General features: G+C 38.3%; 1 protein-coding gene across 48 annotated transcripts in view; it reads right to left on the bottom strand.

The window, feature by feature from the left end:
• The window catches only part of rims2 (regulating synaptic membrane exocytosis 2), a 157,397-nt gene that overhangs the window by 38,796 nt on the left and 95,827 nt on the right, over positions 1-22,774 (bottom strand). For 18 of the 48 annotated variants that reach the window (XM_023330855.1, XM_023330876.1, XM_023330836.1 and 15 more), the window contains 7 exons: positions 22,198-22,369; positions 20,820-20,973; positions 17,878-17,946; positions 14,018-14,156; positions 10,973-11,089; positions 5,835-6,020; positions 3,454-3,560 (listed from right to left, as the gene is read on the bottom strand). In XM_023330855.1, coding sequence (XP_023186623.1) covers positions 3,454-3,560; positions 5,835-6,020; positions 10,973-11,089; positions 14,018-14,156; positions 17,878-17,946; positions 20,820-20,973; positions 22,198-22,369 — 944 coding nt within the window. Of the gene's footprint in view, positions 1-3,453; positions 3,561-5,834; positions 6,021-10,972; positions 11,090-11,472; positions 11,539-14,017; positions 14,157-17,877; positions 17,947-20,623; positions 20,645-20,819; positions 20,974-22,197; positions 22,391-22,774 lie in introns of those variants that run through there. The other 30 variants (XM_023330850.1, XM_023330869.1, XM_023330834.1 and 27 more) reach the window with 7 other exon arrangements.

Below are 22,774 nucleotides of genomic sequence, written 5' to 3'. Positions count from 1 at the left end.
ATTGTGAGCATGCTGCCATCTGCTGGTCAGCTGAGAAAACTGTCTCTTATTATTCTAAACGATTCTGCTTCCTCTTTTAGATGATGTTTTCCTGCAGCAAAGCAGGAAACCAAAAAATACTAATGATGTTTTGTACTTTTACCAGATTATTGTAGCTGCAAAAAAAAGTTAAACATTGTTCTTGAATTGATAGCACTCCAGAAAGAGTTCCAATCTTATTCAATACTTTAAAATTATGGGCACATGTTTGATAACAATTGTTATTCAAGGTAGAAATGATTGTTAGAGCTGGGTAAAATAACTCAGCATTAGCATTAAGGGTGGGTTAGGTATTTGAGGACGTATTGAAGGCAGAAGTGAGCATGCTAGCTAGAAATCACAACAAATGTAATAATATCAGAAACAAATACTGAATATCTCCTATTTGTTCAGGTTACTTAAGACATACAGGGATTAATTTGTTCAATCTAAGAAGTACAAACAGAACAAAGTTAAAGAAAAGTAGAATTGTGCAGAACTAATAAGACTAAAACAAATCACAGTAAGTAGACGTCGAGAATAGAGGTGTAACAAGATCTCACGTTAGAAAAAGTATATTTCTTATGAAAAAATAAAGACTGGACTGAGAAGCTCAAACCAGTATCAACATAGCAGATATGAGAAGGATTGGTAAGAACAGTAAAAACGCTGCAGCTGGTACATTTGTTGGCTACCAATGACAGATTTTTTTTTTTTTAAATTAAAAAAACTGCACCGCATTTTATTATATCTGTTTTACCATCTAAAAGTTTTATAATGATCTGAGCCGATATTTAATGTATTTTTCCTGTAATTTGTAATCAGGTTATCAGTTTGTATTACTTTTTTCATTTAAGTCTTTAAATCACCAGAATCTGTACAACTTTACATTTTCTGTCTGATGACATAATTTTAAAATATTAAATCAGATCATTTGGATAGTTACAAAATACTTGATTGGCATTTTTTTTTTTTTTAATACTTAACTCTTACTTGGGTGATTTCTTAGATGGTTAGTTTTAACCTTTACTTGAAAACATGCTGAAGTAGTGCAATTCACACTTGAATACCAATTTTGGGTACTCTACTCACCTCTGGCAAATAAACACAAACTTGGACGTTCCAAACAAATTACAGATTTTTTTTTTTTTTTTTAGTAAAAAGAAAAACAACTAGATTCTTGTTTTACCCCAAAATACTGCTAAAATCATGTTTGGTCTGGCTCTTCTGAACCTAAAACTGATGTGTTGTTACACCCTTAATCACGAGCTGGACAGGAGGCAGAAGAACTGGAGGCTCCACAGCAAACCCAAAGCATCACTGCATTCAGAGGACTTGCCTTTCCTTCCGTTTACAGGAGGACCTTGGGGTTTTTCTTCGCTGTTGGCAGCTAGAAGCAGATCGACGCTCGTCAGACAATGAGGCCGTGAAACTTTGAAGCAATGAAGAACATCGTCCCACAGATCAGATCACAAACACACCACTTACCCAGAGAGTGTTTGTTTTAACTTTGAATGATACTTTGTTGAGTTATGCGCACTGTGGAGTTTATGCTGTGGAGCTAAATTGAGGCCATGAAGCTTGTTCAAAAGAGAAATAAAAAAAATAAAAAAACAGAAGTTTTTTTTATTATTATTTTAAACTGGAAAAATATTTTGAAACTGAGAAAAATAATCTGAAAGTAGTTTTGGATAATTTTTCTGTTTAATTAATTAATTTATTTTTTTCCAGTTTTAATTTGGTTAAACTTTATGGCCCCAATTTAGCTCCATAACTTCAGGAAGTGTGTAAATTCATGGATAAGAGTTTGCCAAACATAACAGAGTTAGAAAGAACAAACGAGAAGGCAGATATTTTATAAGTTTATCAAGTTGGAGCCAGTAAATTCTGCCTTCTCATCTAATCCAAAGAGTGCATCTAGATCCATTTCTGAGGGTAATGCTTAAAAAAACAACCTGTATCATAAAAAAGCAAGAATCCATCTGGACTGATGGGACAATGTGCCAGTTTGCAACCATGCAACCATGAAGGTTGTTGATGATTTCTGATTGCTTGGTAAATTGTTTAGTGTTTTTTTTTAAGTCTGTCCCAATGTGTCCACTGGTTCAGTTAGCACTATTACGGCCTCAGTCAACAAAACAAACAGAACACATAAACAGATGGGCGAGCAGGAAGTAGGAACTGTGGGGAACCCACGTCTCTGCCAACATTCACATCATTCATTCAAGCTTATGGGTGAATGTACTGAAACCTCCAACCGTGTATATTAATCTCGTCCACAGACATGACCTGCTTTGTAAGTTCTTTTCCTTAATAGCATTGTAAATAATTGACCCAAACGGTTTTTATTGCAAAAGGAACTCCGCTTTAGAGCAGGTCTATGTGGAAGGTAACACACCTGGAGGAACACTGTGGGCTTCAGCGGCCCTGCTCTCCGGTCCTGCTCCCTCCGTTCCTGCTGCCTCTTCAGCTGGCACGTAAAGTTTAAAGAAAATTATTCACTTTATAATTATAACAAGACGCCGCTGAACTTCCAACCACAGCTGGTAAGGACGGGCACACTTCATCAACATCGCAGCTTCTCCATAGGAAGGAAGGCTAAGTTACCTCAGATCAGGTAACTTAACCAGTTGACATTAAGCTTCATTGGAAAAAACAACAACTAAAACTACAGAAGTACAGTTGGTTAAAGACGGAAAGGAAGTAAGGAAGAAAGAAAGTGATAATGACTCAAGTAGACACTGGTAGATCTGGAGAACTTAAGGAAAGTCCTTCTCTAAAGAGACTCAAGCCTACATCTATTTTTCCTTTCAATTTGTCCAATTCTTTCCCCAGAGGTCGTGCAAAGCTAAAGAACTTCATGATTTTTGTGCATATAGAATTACTAATAATTTACATTGATTTACAATGTAAATGTAATTTACAAGTGTCCGAGCAGCAACACTTTGCTGTCGTTAGTCCTAGTCCGCTAGTCCACGAGCTCAGATAGGGGCTTTATGAAGAACCTGCAGGATCCAGACGGATCAGGAGGTCAGAAACAAATGAAGACGAGGCAAGCCGAGGGTGCAAAGAAGACATGAGGCACCGCAGACCAGGTTTGAGTTTTCACAGAGAGACATACAACTCAACCAAAACGTTCTGCCTGATAGACTAAAAAAAAAAAACACAAACCAGATACAAACCTTCATTTGACTGTTTTCCTTCATTTCCATCTTCTGAGAGAGAAACGGAAATAAACCAAACGAAGGTGGATTGTGTTGTCGTGAGAAAACAGAAACGCATCAATCAAACCATACGTGGAACAACTCTGCAGACAAATAATCTCACATTTTTACGTCAAAACGTGAATGTCAGTAGACCATTCACCCAAACAGCGGAGTCATCGAGTGCTTCTAGTAACAAAGCAGCATGGTTAGCTAACTTCGCGTGACTTACTTCTATCTGTTCCTGGGGGTGGAAGCTGTGGGAGTTGGCGCCCTCGTCTACTGGACATAGGAGTACTGGTGGGACTGGTCTGGACAGATCCACTGCGAGGATGTGCCCTGAGTGACAAAAAGAAACCAACGTGAAGCAGAAGAAAAGAGAAGGTGGGGCGAGGCCATGTTGCACCCACATCACAGATTTACAGCAAAAACACCTTCTTTTTGTTAGGTCATGCCACTATAGCAGTGGTGGAAAATGATTTTATCTTGGGTCGATAATTCATTTGGTCCATTTTCAAATGACGCTGAATATTATTTGTAGGTCATTCAGACACATCAGTACGGAAGAGGATTAGGACCACTGAAAAAAAAGAATAATTTAGACTTTTTTTTCCTCAGAATTTGGACATTAAAATCAGAATTCTGACTTTTTTATTTTTCCAGAATTTGACATAAATCTTCTGAGATCAAGAGTCAGAGGTCTGAGGGGGGAAAAAACCGTCAGAATTCTGAGATTAAAGTCAGAATTTCTTTTTCTTATTGGCACTAATCCTCTTCCGTACATCAGTGGTGTTGCAAAAAAGGAGACAATTTTAACCCTTCAATTCACTCTCACTCTCTGGGTTTTGAACAGATGACATTTTGGCACATGATATGGAGGCTGAGGGTCACATCAACTGCAGGGAGCTGATCTGCAATAAAAGACGCTCGGTGTGAGACGAACGCATGTACAGTCGACTCATCGGGCTGCAGGGAGAAAAGAGTTCAATGCAGATCCAGCAGACCAGTGCGACCATACGTTCATACCGTCTCTCAACAGCTTGAAATCAAAAGTAAATTAAACAAACAAAACAAAAAAAAACACAATGCCATCACAAGGATAACCAGCATCAGTTGATGTTAACAATGAAATCAAAGTAAAAAAAAAATATTACCCTCATCACTGCTATACTCACAAGTGTATGAGCAGTGTGGTGGAAATATTAATAATGATAATAATAATAATAATAATAAAAAAAGAGGTAGCAAGCTATTTAATGGGGTTAGGATTAATGTGCCTGAGTTATGTGTAAAGAAAATACAGAACATCCACAGTGCTGTTAGGAAATAAAGAGGGAAAAAGTGGCCAGGTGTGGTTTGGGGATGGGGGGTTACTGAGGGAACGGGTAATGGAGTGAACTGGGGTGAGGAGGGTGAGGTAAAGTAAGGCAGGGTATTATGAGAGTGTTTTTAGTTGGGAAGCAGGGTTGGTTGTTCATACAGTATGAATTAGTCAGGAATAGGTCGGGTACGAGCTTCAGGGAACAAGTCTCTAAGGCTGCGCTAGATTTTAGCTGCACAAACATTTTAACAGAAGTTGAGCAATGCTGGAGGATGCGGAAAAAAAATCTTGGTTGATGTAAAGGGGCAGTGTTACGTAAAATTGACTTTTTTGAGCTTTGCATCATGTTGTAATGTTGTTCTCTCATCAAAAACATACCTGTAGAATTGATTAGATTTTTTCATGCATGTTTGAGCAATCCTTTAATCTCCATGGCAACCATTCAAGCAGCACAAAACGCTTGGGTGGACCTAGCTCCGCCTTCGAGCCGCAGTTCCTCCTCCAAACTTTCGCATCACAGAGCAGCTCTCCTCTGTGACTCGTTCACTCAGCTCCTTCAGACTAGCCAGTAGCTATTAGCAAACATCTGGTGGAACTCTGTGTCTGCTGAGCTCATTATAGGAGCTACTTCTCAATGCAACACTGGTAAAAACATTACTGAAGGCTCAATAGAGGAGCCATGTTGTGTTGACTACCTGAAGGTGCAGTGTTGGAAAGAGCAGGACTTTCTCAAAGCAATAGAGGCCCAGTTTCAATTTTAAATTGCTTAGTCACATTTCTTTTACATCATATGTGAACTGAAGGTAACATAGTTACTCAATTGTGCTAAAAAATGACACTATGTGGCTGGAAAACGCATAACACTGCCCCTTTAAAGCTCAAAATGATGGTATAGAACTAAAACCTTCAGCAAATTGGTAAAATAGAGTTGAAATATCAAAAGTATTCTGCTGGAAAAACACAGAATACCATGGGAAATCACATGGAACTGCTGCCTATTTAATTTCACACACTCATCCAATCTCCTATATACAGCAAACACATACAGACCCTCACAGAATTTTTTTATTTTTATTACTGACATCCCAGTGTTAGCTAATCAAACTCAAGTTTGTCGATTTTTAATTTAGGTGGCAAAACAGAAATCTACTTTAAAAATTTCTATTGTTTTTTGTTGTTGTTTTTTTTAACCCCCTTCAGTATAGCTCCGACTCTGGAAAATGACTGCGTAGCCAAAACCTCCAGCTAGCTGCTAAGTCTGCTTTCGCTAGCCTCTCCAATCTGGCTCACACCTCGTCATGGCAGGGGAGGGGGGCGCGGACCTCCCGGACGGCAGAGATGGCATCGACCTCATGAGGGAAGAGTCGTGGGGTCGTTCGGTGGAGCGCGAGCGGGATGAGAGGCGTTCTATAGTGGGCCGCTGGTCCGCCGAGCGGGACCTGCTGTGAAACTCGTGTCTATCCATGGCTCCGTGGTTCCTACAGAGGTTGTTGAGAGACAGGCAGGCACTCAGTGTGACTCCAGCTGGGCTGGGACAGAAAGCTGGATTGAAAGAAGGCATGGTGAGTAAGGAAAATGTTCGCTCCCTCTGTGTATGTTGGAGGGCAGCTTTGTACATTTATTATGACTATGAATAGTCGCTAAGCTTTTCTTTTTCTTTTAATAGGCAATTGGATCTGGAATGTGTTTTATTCTTTTTCTTTCTCTTAATTTTAAAAAAATACACCAACAATGAAGAACGTGTCTTCATTACATCGTTTGTTTTCATTTGGAGGTTTGTATTTCTAATGTTTATATTTAACATATGTGATTTATTTATTTACTGTGCCAAGAAAAGGTATAAGTTTACCTGGGTAAGTATGTGTAAAAAGCCTTAAACTAAATTAATGTTATTGCAGTCGCTTATCCTCGCACTGAAAGTGAAACAAAAGAACACTCTTAAAGCTAGGCAAATTTTATTATGTTTCTTTTTTCATATTTGATAAAACTTGAGGGGAAGGGCGTGAGCAGCGCATACACGAGTTTGTTAGACAGCGCTGAGACCCTCCTCCCGGCTCTGATTGGTTGATTCTGACTGGGAGCGGTGTGTTTCTGCAGATGACAGCAGGACCACAGGAAGAAGGTGGAGGAGTTTGATTCTTTCGCACTTTATCTGTCTCATATTCTACTGTCAGGACATGGTGGCAGTTTTAACAAATCTCTAAAAATTACACTTTTTTCTTCCCCATAAGATTTAACCCTTATTTGGTCACATTTTTAGGATACTTTTCCAGTGTAAAACCCATCGACAACGCATTTTTAACCAGGTCCACCAAGGGTTTTTTTTGTTGTTGTTTTGTTTAATTTAATTATATTTTTTTCTGTCCTTCTGCATCATTTCAGGCATACCATATGCATCAGATTCTTTACCCAAAAAATTCTGGTATTTCAAAGAGTTCATGACGCCGTTAGCTGTAGCCAGGTTCCCGGAGCTTTTGGAGGAGAAACATGCCGACGGCGTGACAGAGCCTCCGCATAACTTAACAGTGGACATGAGACGCTTTCATATTCAGCCCTTTGTTTTGCTCCGAGCCCGCCTGGAGAGTTTAGTGATGCTAAATATCAAACTTAGCCTCACTTGACCGAAGGATATGGTTCCAGTTAAAACTCCGTATGTTTATGTTTGTGACATTAGGTCAGAAAATAATTTTTTTCCTGGCACGCGTCCCAGTTATGTGTGTTTTTAAGGGGTCATTATGTGCATTGCTAATTGAGCCAGCAGGATTGATTTTTCTAGCATTAAATTATGTCACTGGAATAAAAATTTAATTCATTTTAAGGCTTTTTACCAGAAGGGTAAACAAATTTGTCCATGCGAGTGTTCAAGTTGAGAAATTATTCGGAAACCATCTAAAAACAGCATGCAAAATGCTACTGTCAATTTTCCTAAAGATAATTTTAAAAACCAAAACAGCAATGCATACACAGTAGATAACGGTCTTAAAGAACTAAAATGCTTTTTGTTTGGTCAGCTAACAAGCCTCTTTTTGTAAAGTTTTTTTTTTCAACATTTGCCTGCTATTTGTTCATCTTATGGTTGACTTTACAAATTCATTGTAGTCAGAAAGACCTAAGCTGAAAGAACAGCTATGTTACATGCATTATTTCTCACCTAAAGTGTGAGATGTGAAGAAAAATGTGGCATGTAACTGCATGTAAGTTGGAATTTGCTTTTGATGCATTTTATTACTCCAAAACATTTGTGTTATAGTCACGGCACAGTGTGAAGGAGGGAAAATATCGTCCTGGAAAGCTAGAAGGAAAAAGATTGTGAGGTTTCACATTTAGTTAAAGAAGCCACAGACAGTGCAGACGTGTTTCATTAACCGTTACAAACAGGGGGGAAAAAAAAGAAAGGGAGTAAACTGAACCGTGTGAAAGTAGTGCACAAAAGAACTTAATCACAGTCTAAAAACGGAAAATGTCGTAAGGGGGTTAGACCATGCGTGTTGTTTGATACTTGAGCAGAATTTACCTGCTTCTTATCAAAGATCCAAAAACATCAAAATGAACCTTTATACTCATGTTTACAGAAAACTCTGAGGGTTTGTTTGTCTCAGATTAGTTTTCATGGTTATTAAATTGAACAGAAAAGTTACATTCAATCAAACTTTAACCCATAACTTTGATACCAAGATTTTAAAACTAGAAATGAAACAATGTGTTCTATTTTCCTTCTCGTGTCAAAACCTCCAGCTGACGGTTGAGTTTGGCAGTTCAGTTGTCCAGTAGAGGAGATGTCCTTTCAGATTACAGCAGGTAGAAAACAACATCTCAGTGGTTACCACGGTGATAAAACATCCAGAAAACACATTTTGCCCCATTGAATTCCTCCAACCGCTGCTGGAGTCTTTTAGTTTTCTGAATTTGGAATATTTATGTTTCCATGTGTCGGTACAGACCGCCTCAAACTCCTAACACAATTACACTGCATGGCTCAAAAAGAGGATGTGTGCCACGAAGATCAAATGTTTCTTGATATCCATAATTTCATTTATATTGCACTGAATATAGCATATGCAATTCCTATAAAAAGTATTCACCTTGGATATTTTTTACATTTCTTTAAAAGTCAATTATGATTTAAAAAAAAAAGCAAAAAAAAAATTTTTTCACAAAGAAATCTACAAGAAAACTCAAAACTTTTGTTGTCAAAAACACCACCAACAACAAAAGAAAAACGGATTAACTTTTTATTTTCAGTATTTTGTAGAAATTAGTTTTAATTTTTACATTAAAGTCTTGTTCTTTTTATTTAAAAAAATGTCAAAAAAGCCAAACTGTGTCCTGACTGATTTGTAAAAGCAATGACAGGTGAATACATCTTCTAAGCACTGCATGGCATATGGAGTTCTGACGAAAAGTTCACACACCGTAACCATTGGGAAAAACGTCTTATTAATTTTGGACAGTTTTTAATTTATGTTTGCCAGACCATACAGACATATAAATGCAGCTCCCACTAATTTCAGCTCCATTAGCAGGTCAACCAAATGATTTTTGCAGCCATCGACAAAGCCTCTGGCATAAATCTAACCAAATACCTTATCAATCCTCTTGGCAAGATGGGTAAAATTTAATATATTTGGACTGGTTATCTGTTTTTTTGTTGTTGTTTCTTGGCATAGTCCCCACATTTTCCACAAGGTCAGGATCATTTGAGAAGCTTAACACTAGTCTGCTTAATCTATTAAAAAAAACAGTTTTGATGCATGTCCAGTCATATAAGCCACTGGAACATCTGTGTCAGCCTCCACAGAGAAGCAAGTTTTGCAGCTGCCTACACAAACAATACAAATACAGAGAGAAATCTTTTTATAGCCTTGAAATTTCTCCACAGTTTTCTCCCTGACCTGTCTGGTGTGTTCCTTGGACTTTTCAGTTTTTTATTTGTAAAAATAAAAATAAAAAAGGTTTTATCATTTTCTTTCAACTTCACCGTTGTATATCACTTTGTGTTGGTCTTTCACATAAAATTCTTATTTTACATATTTGTGTTTGTGATTGTAATGTGACAAAATATGGAAAAGTTCAAGGGGTGTGCATACTTTTGCAAGCCGCCGAACTTCCCAGAGAACAACAAAGATGGACTTCCTGTTATTTCTCCAACTTGACCGCTAATCAGCAGCTCATTGGCTGAAAGTTGGGCAAATGTTCTGCCCAGCAGGAATACGATTCTGGTTGGATAAAAAATCTGAAAATTGTATTAGTTTTATTTAGTCCATCCTAATAAAAGTTAATGGATTTTGCTGAAAAGCTGCGTCTGCGCTGCGATACAAACTTGTCTACATGAACATGAGCGTAAGAGAGGTGAAACATTTAGACAAAAATCACATCAGGGTCTTGTTAAGGATTTCTCTGCAACTTGCCAAGAGACATTTTGATTCAAATTGAAATTCAAAAATACGTTTTTGATCCCAAAGAGAAATAAAATGTTGCTGTAACTCATATTAATCCAAATTCATAATTTAATGGAAACTTATTGAGCCTACACATATCACTTTGATCTGATGTGGACTAAAGAGAATCCACAATAAATTGAAAACTGTACACCTAACAACTATTTAAAAAAATGTCTGACATTTTGAATGGTGTAATTTTTAAAACAAAAAAAGTAAACTCCCAAATTAGCATGACATTCCTGCTGATTGTGTTTGTGTAGTGGCTTCTGGTCTAAAGTGTCCACATAGGCTGAGTTTGACCTAAAGAAAAGCTTGGTATTAAGGACAGTTTGTTGTATTTATACAGTCACACACATCCTCATAGGCATAAAAACAGGCAACTTAAGCCACTTGAAGCCTTTCCGTAAAGTAACGAATGATGTATATTCTTGACTTTCAAGTAATTTTCCAGAACGCTGACAATGTTCTTAGATATGCCTGGATGTCAGGACAGCATCACAGGAACAACAAACAAGAAAAAGGCAAATTTAGAGTCATGTGTTTAACGATGCCAAACTTTGGTGGAGTGAAAAACTGCTGCCAATAGCACAGAAAGGACGAGACTCAAAAGACTCCACACCACTGGGCTGACATAGAGTGCCGCTGTTAGCATAATGGAAAATGGACAAATAAACGACACCATCAAAAACAACAACAGTAAAGTATTGGCCAGCAGTTAACTGCACAACCAGCGAAACGGCACAGACACCAGCAGCACCACGAGCTCGGAGTCTCCACACACAGAGGCAGTTGCGTAGACGTGTTTTCACAACTGCTCGACTCCAGAGCGGTGATGACTTAAAAAAAAAAAAAAAATGATATCAGATAAGATATCATTTTCAGTCATCACTCTCACGGTGACAAAAAAATAAAAAATCATAGACGAACGAGGTACGACTCGAGGAGACCACAACATGATGCACAGATGTTGCGGTGGTACACTTCAATACCTCTGGTAGGCAAAGTTGGAGGAGTAGGCGCCCTCTGAATAGGCACGGGTCATCCGAGTGGAACGCAGTAACCTGACTGCTTCCTCTCTGCAGATTGGGAACACGCCGTGGTTGCGGCTGGCAAAAAGATACGGTATAAAATAAGTATTCAATTTAGTTTTTCCCTCCTCCCTTCTATGCACACAGCTGGTAATATCATACATTACTTATGGATTTCCATTAGAGGCATCAGTCAAAAACTGCAGGTTTATCCGATTACACGGATTTAGAATCAAACGTATCTCTGCTGGGGAACCCCCTCTACTGGACAAAACGCCACTGGCGCACTTTCATAACCTTCGTTTGTACTGATGATGGCGTATGGGGAAAATATCCCGTAGTGTGTGTGTCAAGTGTGAAACAACCAAATAAAAGCAGAAGGCACCTTAAGGGTTGTGGGTGGAGAACTAAGAGAGGATGTGTCGAGATGAGGCTTCATGCAAACTCAGACAAAAGTATACCTGAGGTCCCTTTGAGGATCGTCAGCAAGCTGAGTGTGTCTGGTTCGAGGTAAGGTGAGAAAATGGCTGCAGACACACGGAGGGAGGAGAGAAGACAGAGATGGATTGGGTATGGTGAGGAGAAAGAGAAGAGGCAATGATGAAGACAGGAAAGAGGAAAGGATGTTTGGAAGACAGAAAGAAAAATCATGGGCAGAAAGATGGAGTTATGGAGAGCTGAGGAGCAAAGATTTCCCAAAGATGGAATTTGAAGACGATAGAAGTGGGCTTAGTAGATGTAAGTATATTTTTGTTTTCAAAGGTGGATAAAAACTTAAAGAAAGTTGAGGGAAGGACAGAGAGGAGTCCTAAAAATTAGAAGGAGCTAACACTACTTAAGGCTGCAGTAGAGAGTTCTGAGAAAACCTTAAACTTAGGCTGAAAGTTTGAACAAGCACACCTTACAGGCCCCTCCCCCTTTATCTCTGCTGCGCTACAGCTCCTCTCCCCACAGCGGAGCCCGTCGAGAACCCAACTTATCGGGAGTTCTCCTGTGACGTTAGCTTACGCTAGTCGTTAGCTTGCTAGTCTCTGTCACTAGCAAAGCAGCAGCACAAGTCCTGAGTTTGAACGCGTTGACTGAGATGTTCCTCCTGGCTCTGATTGGTTGTTTCTGACCGGGAGCGGCGCATTTATGCAAATAGCAGCTCGATTTTCTTCACAGATTTTCTACCTCATATTCTACTGTCAGGACATGGTCGCAGTTTTAGCAAAAAGTTACCTACTGCAGCTATGACGCACCAGTTCTATAAAAGGAGTAGGCAGGGCGGCACACTTCAGACATGAACTGGTCTAATGTCACCAGGGTGGTGACATGAGTGTTTTCAGGAAACACTTTCAAGCCAGTTCTGAGGCCCTATGTCATCATGTCGGTTACATAAGCACCAAGGCACCTGGAGGTCATGGCAGTTCACCCACCGTAAGACGTAAGGTTGGTGAGCAGGTAGAAGAGTGTACAAAGAAAATGGTTTTTCTTTTGAAACCAAAAATGTTGCAGTTCATTGACTTTTGTCAAAGGGTGGGTCCGCTCTGAAGAAGACTGCTTCTCCGTGAAGCCACATTGTAGAGCAGTCACTTCAGCTTCAGAACATCAAAAAGCAAGAATTAAAAGTAAAAGGACATACATTTGACAAAAGAAATCTTGTAAAAACCTTATAAATTCTGTCAGGGTATTCTTCCTTTAATACTGTAGGTGCTCTGACTGAAACACCACCAAATTCAGCATGACTCATTTTCAGTGTCATTTTCAACAGTTTTAAATAAATTACCAGATGCTGTTAATTAAAGCAGATGGAATACACTCAAGGAAGTGCTCTCCCAGACAATTTAGGTAAGTGCATGTTCTGTATCAGACACTGATTTAGGCTGAGCCTTTGAAATAACAAATAAAGTTGATTGGCCGGGGCGAAAGTAGCTGCAGCCTGGCGGTGCCAAGGCCGTGATTGGACTCTTGGATGGACATTTTCCGACCCAACATAAAAAATAAAAAGACGAACAGAATAAGTGCTAGGGAAGGATAACTAATATCCTTCCCATCAAGGGTGGCATCTTTTATAAAGAGGGTGAAATACATGTCAGCACTACATAGTTTACTCAGCATTTACTGCAAATGATCACAGAGAAAAATGAGATAAAAAATTGCATTCAAGTAGAGGGGAAAATGCCTTATAGGCAAATTGAAATCACAAAAAAAAGCAGAAAATATACATTTTTGGCAAAAATGTTGTCAACTCTGTTCAAAAGTGAAGCAAACCTTCAGGTTTTTTGTGGCTAAAAGGGGGAGGGGAGACAGAAGCAACTATTTATTTTAAACAACCCAGAATATTCATATCTACAGAAGAAGATAAGGGCCACTGAAAAGTAAAAAAAAAAAAAAATCACTTTTTTTCTCAGAATTCTAACTTTTGATTTCAGAAGATTAAAATCAAAGTTCTCTTTTTTTTCAGTGGCCTTGACTTTTTATTTCAGAATTCTGACTTTAATATTCAGACATTAATGTCAGAATTTTGAGGAAAACATCAGAAATCTTTTCTTTTGTCTTTTTCAGTCGCCCCAATCCTCTTCCGTACACATATACAGTATGTAAAGACTGTGTGTCCTTGGAAACTGTAAAAAGGCAGTATTACATTACATCTTCTCTTACGAAGAATGCATTAGGATTTCTGAGTTGGTTAGTAGACATCATTCACATCACAAATTGTCCCCTACTGTCCAATAAGCATCTTATTGATTTTAAAAATGTCACCTTGAATTGCGTAGGCACAGCGGTGTACTTACACATCACTAGAGACAGAGCAGTGCTTAGAAAGGCGAGTCAAATAGGTGACTGAAAGTTTCTTGTACCTTCCTATACCTGAAAAATTACTCCTGAAAATGTTCAAGACACAAAATAAGAATGTAAAATAGTTCAAAGTAACACATATTTGACTCCAAACCAAACCTTCAACTTTTTTTCTTTTTTTTTTTTGAACAAGAGCGATCCTCCAGTTGAATAATCTCTGATTACCTGGAGGGTGGGGGGACGCTGGGAGAGCGCGACCGGGCCCGGTTTATGTCCGCCGACCGAGAGCAGTGGTTAGACGACATCATCTGCTCCGGGACGGACAGCGTGGAGCTCCGGAAGTCTCTTCCATTTGGCCGATAATCTGGAAAAAACAAAAAACATATAGCCGGAGGTACAGAGGGGTAATAAATGGATCCACACCGGTTCAGCAAAACTTTTAGAGCAATACTTAAATACACACACTCCACAAAAACACTACATCTTACAGAGTACTTTTAGTCTTGTTTCTAGAGCAAATATCTCAGTACACTTGACTTGTGACTTTTAATTTTTGTGTTTTTACGATGTAAATAACTTTGAACTGTCTTGTTGTTGAAGTGTCCTATACAACTAAACATGACTGACTTATTGACTTGAAATAAAACAAAAGTCATTTCCAAGTATGTTTTCAGCAAGATACAGCACCTTGTTTTAAGTAAAAAAATAAATTAATATTGACAAATGTATTAGTTCAAGATTAACTTAATTATTGACAAGACATTTTTCTCATGTTAGAAGTGAAATAATTTGTCAGTGGAATTATATTTTCTTCATCAATACTAAGGAATTGTTCACTTAAAACAAGCTCCTATTTCTTGCTGGAAAGTTACTCCTAAGTTTGTTTTGTCATGTTTCAAGTCCACTAAGATATCGCCACCAGAAACTGGAAGAAAAATCCTTTGTAAGATTTTGTGTTTTTTCAGCGCATTACGTTTTCATCTATTTAATCTGAACATTCACAATAAATGATCGTGAAATCAAACCGACGTGCCATCATAAGTTAGAAGAAGCCAAACTGAAAGCCATTCTGCAACGGCTCCAACTTCTTTGTTCTCCGAATGTCAAGTTGCTTTTATTCCAAGAATGAAAGTGCTACCTTTCAATAAAAGTGCATATTATCTGCTGTGTTAACATTGTTCATTAAACATGAAAATAGCCTTTTAAAAAATCCGAAACATAATAATGATTCTTTTTTTTTTCTTTTCTGCTAGATCGCTTAGTCCATTCAGGCTGAAAGAGTTCATTAACTAATAATCAGACGTGGTTAGAAGCCGTGGTTAAGGTCAATGCGTAGCTCTATTAAACCTGATTTGTATTCAGCAGAGTGTGTAGCACATTAAATTAAGTTAAATCAAATCTTAAATCAAAAGTTATAAAAGCAGGAAAGATTTTTAAAAAGGGATGTAGTGTTACAAAGATATATAGAACATCACTAAAGGAATTGATTTGAAGCAATTCCTTTAGTGATTTAAAACTAATTGTTTTAGTAATAAGGAGATATAAAGGGCTAAATAATTGCTTTACATTTAATGAGTTTTAAATGTAAAATAATTGATGTATCCAGGTTGTAAATTAATTACATTTATTCTATATATAACAATTAGGCAATGTCTTCACTTTATTTCATATTTTGCGCAAAACGGAAAACATTTGAATCGAAGACGCGAGTCTGCAGCAGCAGCAGGATAGTTAACGATAAAATCTTTTCTTCCTGCTGACATGCAGCTTCGTGCATGAGAGCAGGACGTCAGTACAAAAAACTGAATCCTTTGCCAACGGTTGGTAGGATTTAACGGGAAGAGTGAGCTGAGTCCGTGCAGAAGTAGGACGCCGGGCTTCAGGTGGGAGCAAAGAAAAATGTTTGCAAATACAAGGAAAAAACAGTCATGCTAGAAATCAGCAAATCTAAATAAGAGTAGATGTCAACAATTGATCGAATTAGTCGTGATGATTCGATTTTTGGAATAACTGTCAACTAATTTAGTAAGTGAATAATTGCTAACTGGAGTATTACCGACTCTGATGAAGGACGTTTGCTGGAAGAGCAACACAGTCGGAGCAGTAATAAAGCCAAAACTGGACATAGAATATTTACATTTTGCATTTAGGATAAAGAAAAAATATCTTAGTCTGTCAAGATGTTCTACCCAGAACTCATCAAGTAGCAGTTTTAGCTTCACATGGCTCAAACTCTGTTGAGGAAAACTTCCGATTTATCATTTTTTCTATCAATTATTAATCGGTTAATACAAAAAGAAAAAAAAAAAATCAGCCAATCAGTCATATACTGTATTGATGCTAAGTCAAGTTAGCATCAAGCTAACTTGATGCATCAAGCATCAGGGTTGAGCGTTTTACATGTTGATGTTGGGCGTATTTCTTTAGCACCATTTGCTACAAATGATCAAGTGTTCACAAAAGGAACGACGTTTTTGGAATGTAGGCAAAGTATTACCTTATTAAAGAAGTAATTGCATTATTTGCATTTTTATGCATTTCAATACTACAAAATTAAGTATGTGCTAAAAGGAAAAATTTGCAGAATTTTTCTTAGAGTAAAGGTCAGATTAGTCGACAGAATAATCTATGGAATACAATTGTGAGCTGCAGCCCTAGATATTAGAAAACCTTGTATTTATTAAGATCTGCTCCATAGAAAGTGCCACAAAATTGAAATAATTTCCTGAAAACTGACATGAAAGTACAGCTGGACTCTCACATGGAAATTTCCCTGAGGCCTTTAACTCACGTCTTCCTCACATATTCTCTGTTTCTGCCCATTTCCTGTCTGGTGACTGTCAATAAAGCCCTACAGTGCCAAACAAATCCCCAAATGAAAAGAAGAAAAATAGCAGAATAGCAGCGTCTGCGTCCAAACATCAGGTGAATGAGTGTTTCTGTCAGCGTGAATGAAGTGAGGAGAGCTGGCTTTTTGATGTAACCAAACCCTGATGAGAATGTTAAACAGACTTGATTGTGTTTTCCTCTTCGCTCATCTGAGCAAAACCAGAGTGGAGCTCCTGTGTTTTTCCTGTGTCTGTCTGTCAGTGGTTACTGTAACTGGGTCCCTGTCTGCGTCCAGGCCTGGTTCCTTTTCTTCTCCTCTGTGGCACACATTTCCAAATAGGGAGGTGAAACATGCCAAACAAGCCGGCAGCTCTTGCCCTCTTTCCCTGCGCTCATCAGAAGCTTTTCTTGCGACTTCTAATGAAATATTCATTTTTTTCTCTTTAGTGTGTAAATTTTAAAAGAATGTGCAAAAATGTGTCCAGACATTGCAAACAGGGAATACAGGTATGTATTTACACTGATGAAAGGAATCGTCAACGTTTTAAATGCATGAATTTTCTGTACATTTTTACTTATATATATATATATATATATGTGTGTGTGTGTGTGTGTGTGGGTTTAAAATGTTCTGATTTTTTGGGGGGAGGTAAAATTGAAGTATGTGCATCTTTAGTGTTTCTGTGATGTTCTGGCTGGTAGCAACGCTGCGTCTGGTTTTCTGCAGCAGAACAGCTACTGCAGGTCGAATGGACAGAGTTCCTCACTCTGCTTCTGCTGACGGGCTGCAGCTTTTTTATCCTTCTAAGATACGAATACACTGAAAAAAGAAAACAGGTGATCCAACTAAAAAAAAATTTTGTTTCAAAATTACATTTATTCAAGTAAATGTATTAGGTTTATTAAGTTGTCATGTCAAACAAATGCAAATAGATTCAATTTCAGAAACATAATTTGATTACATGTAACTATTTAACTAATTTTTTTTAAGTTGGAGCTTCATTCTCTTTTTTTCAGTGTAGAGACTGTAAATATGGTTCAAGTTTAATAGTCACTAGAGTATTATGTGCACCAGAATTTCCCCACAATATTATGATATTTCTATTTCATACCAGTTCGATTGAAAAAATAAAGATTATTCAATGACACAATAAACCTCAGAAAATTAGACCGCTCATCCAAACTGGCTCCATCCATCTCAGGCCTGACGTTTTGTTCTTAAAGTGATTTATAATTAATGTGACCTAGCTACTTACCTGTTATAACACCGACTCCATCTTCACAATCATAGTCTGATATCTCGCTGTCACTTATCCTCTGGGATCCTTCAGAACACAGACACGGACAGAAAAGGTTAGAAGAAACAAAAACAAAAAGGGTTCACTCACAGTAGATAAACCGTATTTTATCTAGTCAGGCCTCAGTGGCAGGTGGAAGCAGCTCTGCTGTAAATCTGAAACACATCACCTCCAGACCTCCATCACCTTCAAGAGAGGATTCCTCTGACCGAACTCACATGACCTCACCGGGTGGGCAGAAACAGTGGAGCTCTGCTGCTAGTTTTCGGATACCATCTGACCTACATGCACGTTTTGCAAGCGTGTGACGGCAGTTCTTGCTATTATTGTTATAAAAATACAGTACAAAGATGAAGAAGTTGGCTCTTATTTATTTGACCTGAGTCAAACTTTGACTTGACTCAGGACAAGTCAAAGGTTGGACAACTGTTGTTGTTTTAAATGCACTATAGACGTAAACTTTGACTTGACTCAGGACAAGTCAAAGTTTACGTCTATAGTGCATTTAAAACAACAACAGTTGTCCAACCTGCCGCAAAAAGCTTCAAATCAGCAGTCGGAGAGTGTAAAGCTCAGGCAGAATCACCTTGGGTTTTGAGAAAAGATCTAGAAATGTCTCCACAGTTGAGACTGTGGAGACATCCACTTGCCTTCCTCACAATACGACCAGAAACCTCGCTCTCTTGTTCCCCGCTGTCTTTGTTAACTTCACATGCTTTAAGTAAAGTTTCAAAAATCTCTCTTGGAGGTGAAGGTGTGAATAGTTTACATATGAGAGAGAAAGAGAGAGCGAGAGAGAGAGAGAGGGCTCTTTTTGCACAGCATCAGAGCTCTATTAGTTCAGGGACTCATAGAAAAAAAAGTAACAGAAACAAAATACGAATTAAAAAAGAGATAGAACTGTTTTTTCTTTGAATTTTGAACATTAATGCATGTTAATGAGAGACATCAAGTTGAATCTTCGAGTAATCTTGAAGGTGTGGATTGGAGAAGTAACACAACTCTGTCTTCATCACCCAAAACATCCTTAACCCTAGAGACGCACTCTGATATCTGATACGATGCAGATATCAGAGGTGTAGTATCGGTAGGTATCGATCCGATTCAGAAGAATAGCTGAATTCACTTAAAATGTTTTTTTTTTTAAACAGACATACATTTACTGAATTAGTAATTGATTTGATAACTCTGCATCAGTACAGCACACTGATAAACACCAATAGCTTCACAAGCTTGGTTAGAGATGTACAAAACAACTTTAGTTTGTTCAGTCAGTGCAAATAAGAGTAAAACGGCCAATTTAAAATAAATAATAAAGAAATTGAAATGAAAACAATAGGTCAAACATGTAAAAATAAATCATAACAAACCTTTCAAATGGCTCAGAAAGTGAGATTAAGAATTCTTAATGTAATGTAAAATAAATAATAAAGCATGACTTCACTCAGAGCACAAAGCATAGAACTAGACTGAACAGATCTGCCATTATGGATCGGGCACATTGTCACCCATCTTGGATTTTTTTTCCCAGGTCAGAACCGATACAGATGTTGGTATCAGATCGGTGCATCTCTAGTTAAAACATAAGTCCATCCATTACAACCTGCATCCACTTTCACTGTTTGGTCGACTTAAATCAAGAGGACAGCCGCGATTTTTCAGAAATAAGTGCTGCACTCTGTGCTGTGCTGCTGCCAGGCTCTCATCTCAGCTGACAGAGATTTTTTTTTTTTCTTTCTTTCTTTCTTTTCTCTTTTTTTTTTTTTACAACTGTCAGCTCTTTCACCTCTCACTAACACAAATGCTCAGAAAACTGTTCTGGTGAGGAGGAAGAAACCGCGAGCTGCTCACTGGAAAAGGAGTGCGGTGTTGCTGACAGAGACAGCACAGTTAGTTCACAAAATAAATATTAGAAGAACTACAAAAGTGCAATTTGGATTTTAAATGGAGCAACAAACAAAAAAAAAGTTAGATTATACACATCTATGATGATGAGTTTGAGCTACAGCAAGGGCGTCCAAACTTTTTGTCACAAATAATCGAGACAAAAAGTATCAGCAGGACCAAACCTGTTATTTTTAAGAGCTGATGGCCCAAATGGCCCCCGGGCCGCACTTTGGACACCCTGGAGTTATAGGATCATTTGAATTTTTTTAAACCCTCTCAGTCTTTTTTTTTTAAGAGAAAAACAATACTCAAGGAAAACAAACTAAAGCAAAACATGGAAAGCTGACAAACCACTAAATGCACTTAACAACGGAAAAGTCTTCATACTGATCAAATTGCAATCACAAAACGGAGGGGAGAGGAGTGTTTAGGTGCAGCCAACTACAACTGGCTTATAGCCTCGATATTAATAGAAGAGTAGCAAATAATTCATTTTAAAAAATCCAAACCGCTTTTGAGGCTATGGATGAGTGCTGCAGGGTGGGATTGTAAAACAGGTGAATACACAGAGGGGAAGCACCGTGTACGTAAATCTCTGCTTCCCCAGAGCGCGCGTGTGTCTGCTGCCCAGAGCCGACCGTGAAGCAGTTAAAGTTTACATCGGCTCTGCGTGCTAGAATCCATATAAGGCAGCAGAAACACGCACTCTGTAGGGAATAGAGACGGGAAGTTGAAGCACAGGGAGGCATTTTTAAAGAGGACAGAAGAACAAGGCGCTCCACAGAGCAGTGACGGCCGGTAACACAGGGGTCGTTACCTGAGTTATACGAATACGAGCCTTTGTCTGTGAAAGCAGAAGCAGTAATGTTGATGTGCGGCAGAAAGTAAAGCAAGACATATTGTCTGATATCAGCTGAATCTCTCTCCTTTTTTTATGTACAAAAATGTGTCCAGACTACATATTTAACATGGAAAAGAGCATTTAGTGGGAAAACTTTGGTAGAGATTCTCACTCTGCAGCCGCCGTGGTGGGCTCTCTCCGTGGAGCTGCCTGCGTTGTGCGTTTGGGGAGGAACGTGGGAGTGGCATGGACGACACGTCGTGTGTTTGTAGCTTGTACCAGTGAGGCTCGTCGTCTAAGAGAGCGGTCTCCAACTCGATGAGAATCTGCCACCAGAAAATGCAATAGTCAGGCAACAAGGCGCTCGCAGAAAAATGTGATTTCTTGTAACTGGGCTGACGGAGCAGTCGTGGTCTTGAAGCTAAAACCAGTGGAGAATCTGTGGTAAGACTTAAAACATAACGATGCTATTTAAAAGAGAAGAAAGGAAGGAAAAAAGGGAAGGAAAGGGAAAAAAGTAGGAGAAAAAAGGGAGTAAAGTAGAAAAAGAAAGAAGAGAAAAGGGAAACAAAAATAAAAAGAGAAAAGAAAGAAGATGGAAAAAAAATAATAAAAAGGATGAGAATAATAAAAAAAACGTATTTTCTAGGTTGTTGAAAACTGTTACAGATTGCCCAAATGTTTTCTGTTTCAGACAAAGAAATAACAGGTTACATGTTTCCCTTATGGCTCCAAATGGAACTTGAGGAGAGCAAATGAGATTTTTAGACTTACAGAGAAAGTCAAGTTACATGACCAGGGCCTTTTTGGCCACAGTACTTCTAACAAACAGCTTCTTTCTTCAAACTGATTAAGAGAAACACTTACAATGTTAGCAGGTAACTGTAGGATTGCAAAGGAAGCAGATTTCTGGGCTAACCACCTAATTTCAAAACCAATCTATCATCAAACTTTGCTTGACCTCTGACCCCCATTGCAAACTCACCGGCAAAATATGATTCAAAATATGTAAAGAAACATAAACTTTTAGAATGTATTTTAGTCACTATTCAATAATTGCCACATTATTGAATAGTGACTGAAATAATATAGTATAAATGCTGCCTTAGAAGACCATGAGTTCTGTGATGGAAAATGTTATTATCAGATCATTTTTTATGACTCCATTGCCTAAGAAAGTAATATTTTATCATTAAATATTTTAATTTATTTTATTCCCACTATTCTTATAGTTTTTTTGGCAGCAGTGTTTTGCAAAAATACATTCAAATCAATTATTTTAACTTATATGTTATTTTTACAAAATGATTAAATGACACAAAAAATATTATGAAAAATTTAGGATTAAAAAAATGTATGGGCTCCACTTAGTTAACACAGGTATAAGTGACACTTTGTTATTTGTGACATTTCACTAACTCAAATAAAAGCGAAAATGGATGCATTTTCTACCGGTGCCCAATCTGTTTGACACAGAGTTGAAATCCCTGAAACTGACAGGTTATCATATGACTTGACGATGGGCGGGCCCAGAGGTTTGATTCCCTTACCTCTCCCAGGAACTCGCTCTCCTCTTCCCTGACCCGGGCTTGGTCCCACAGCGTGATCTCCAGCATCCTTTCCCGGAACTCCCGCCGGTGGACCGGCGAATACATAAAGGTCTGATTCCATTTGGGCTCTAAGGATTTCTTTACTGTTTTTGTTCTCCTCTTGCTTTTGTCACTGGAGGAACAATAATTCAGACTGTTTTTATTTAGAACCTCAATAGGGAAGAGCCGCGGTCACAAGAGTTAAACAATACCACACAGCACAGGACACAGCACCACAGCATGCTCAGCGAGTGGACGCTTGTTTACTGCACTAACGCTTCACTAATAACCACTTCTCGAATGATCCAGAGAAACACACACAACCAAATGTAGTTTGAAACGTACACACAGAGGGGAGGATCCAAAAATCTTATTAAAACAGGAAGAGTTGCACTAATGCAACATATTTTTACTCAAGTTAAAGTAAAAAGTAGCCGTCCAAGAAATTACTCCAGTAAGAGTGAAAAAAGTAGTTGATAAAAACAGCAACATCTAAAAACGACATAACCAGAGGAACCAAAATTTAAAGCTATGTGTT

The sequence above is a fragment of the Xiphophorus maculatus genome, chromosome 3 (assembly GCF_002775205.1).
Source record: "Xiphophorus maculatus strain JP 163 A chromosome 3, X_maculatus-5.0-male, whole genome shotgun sequence".
Taxonomy (NCBI): Eukaryota; Metazoa; Chordata; class Actinopteri; order Cyprinodontiformes; family Poeciliidae; genus Xiphophorus; species Xiphophorus maculatus.
Note: the sequence above shows the minus strand (reverse complement) of the source record. Positions and strands in the feature narration are given on the sequence as shown.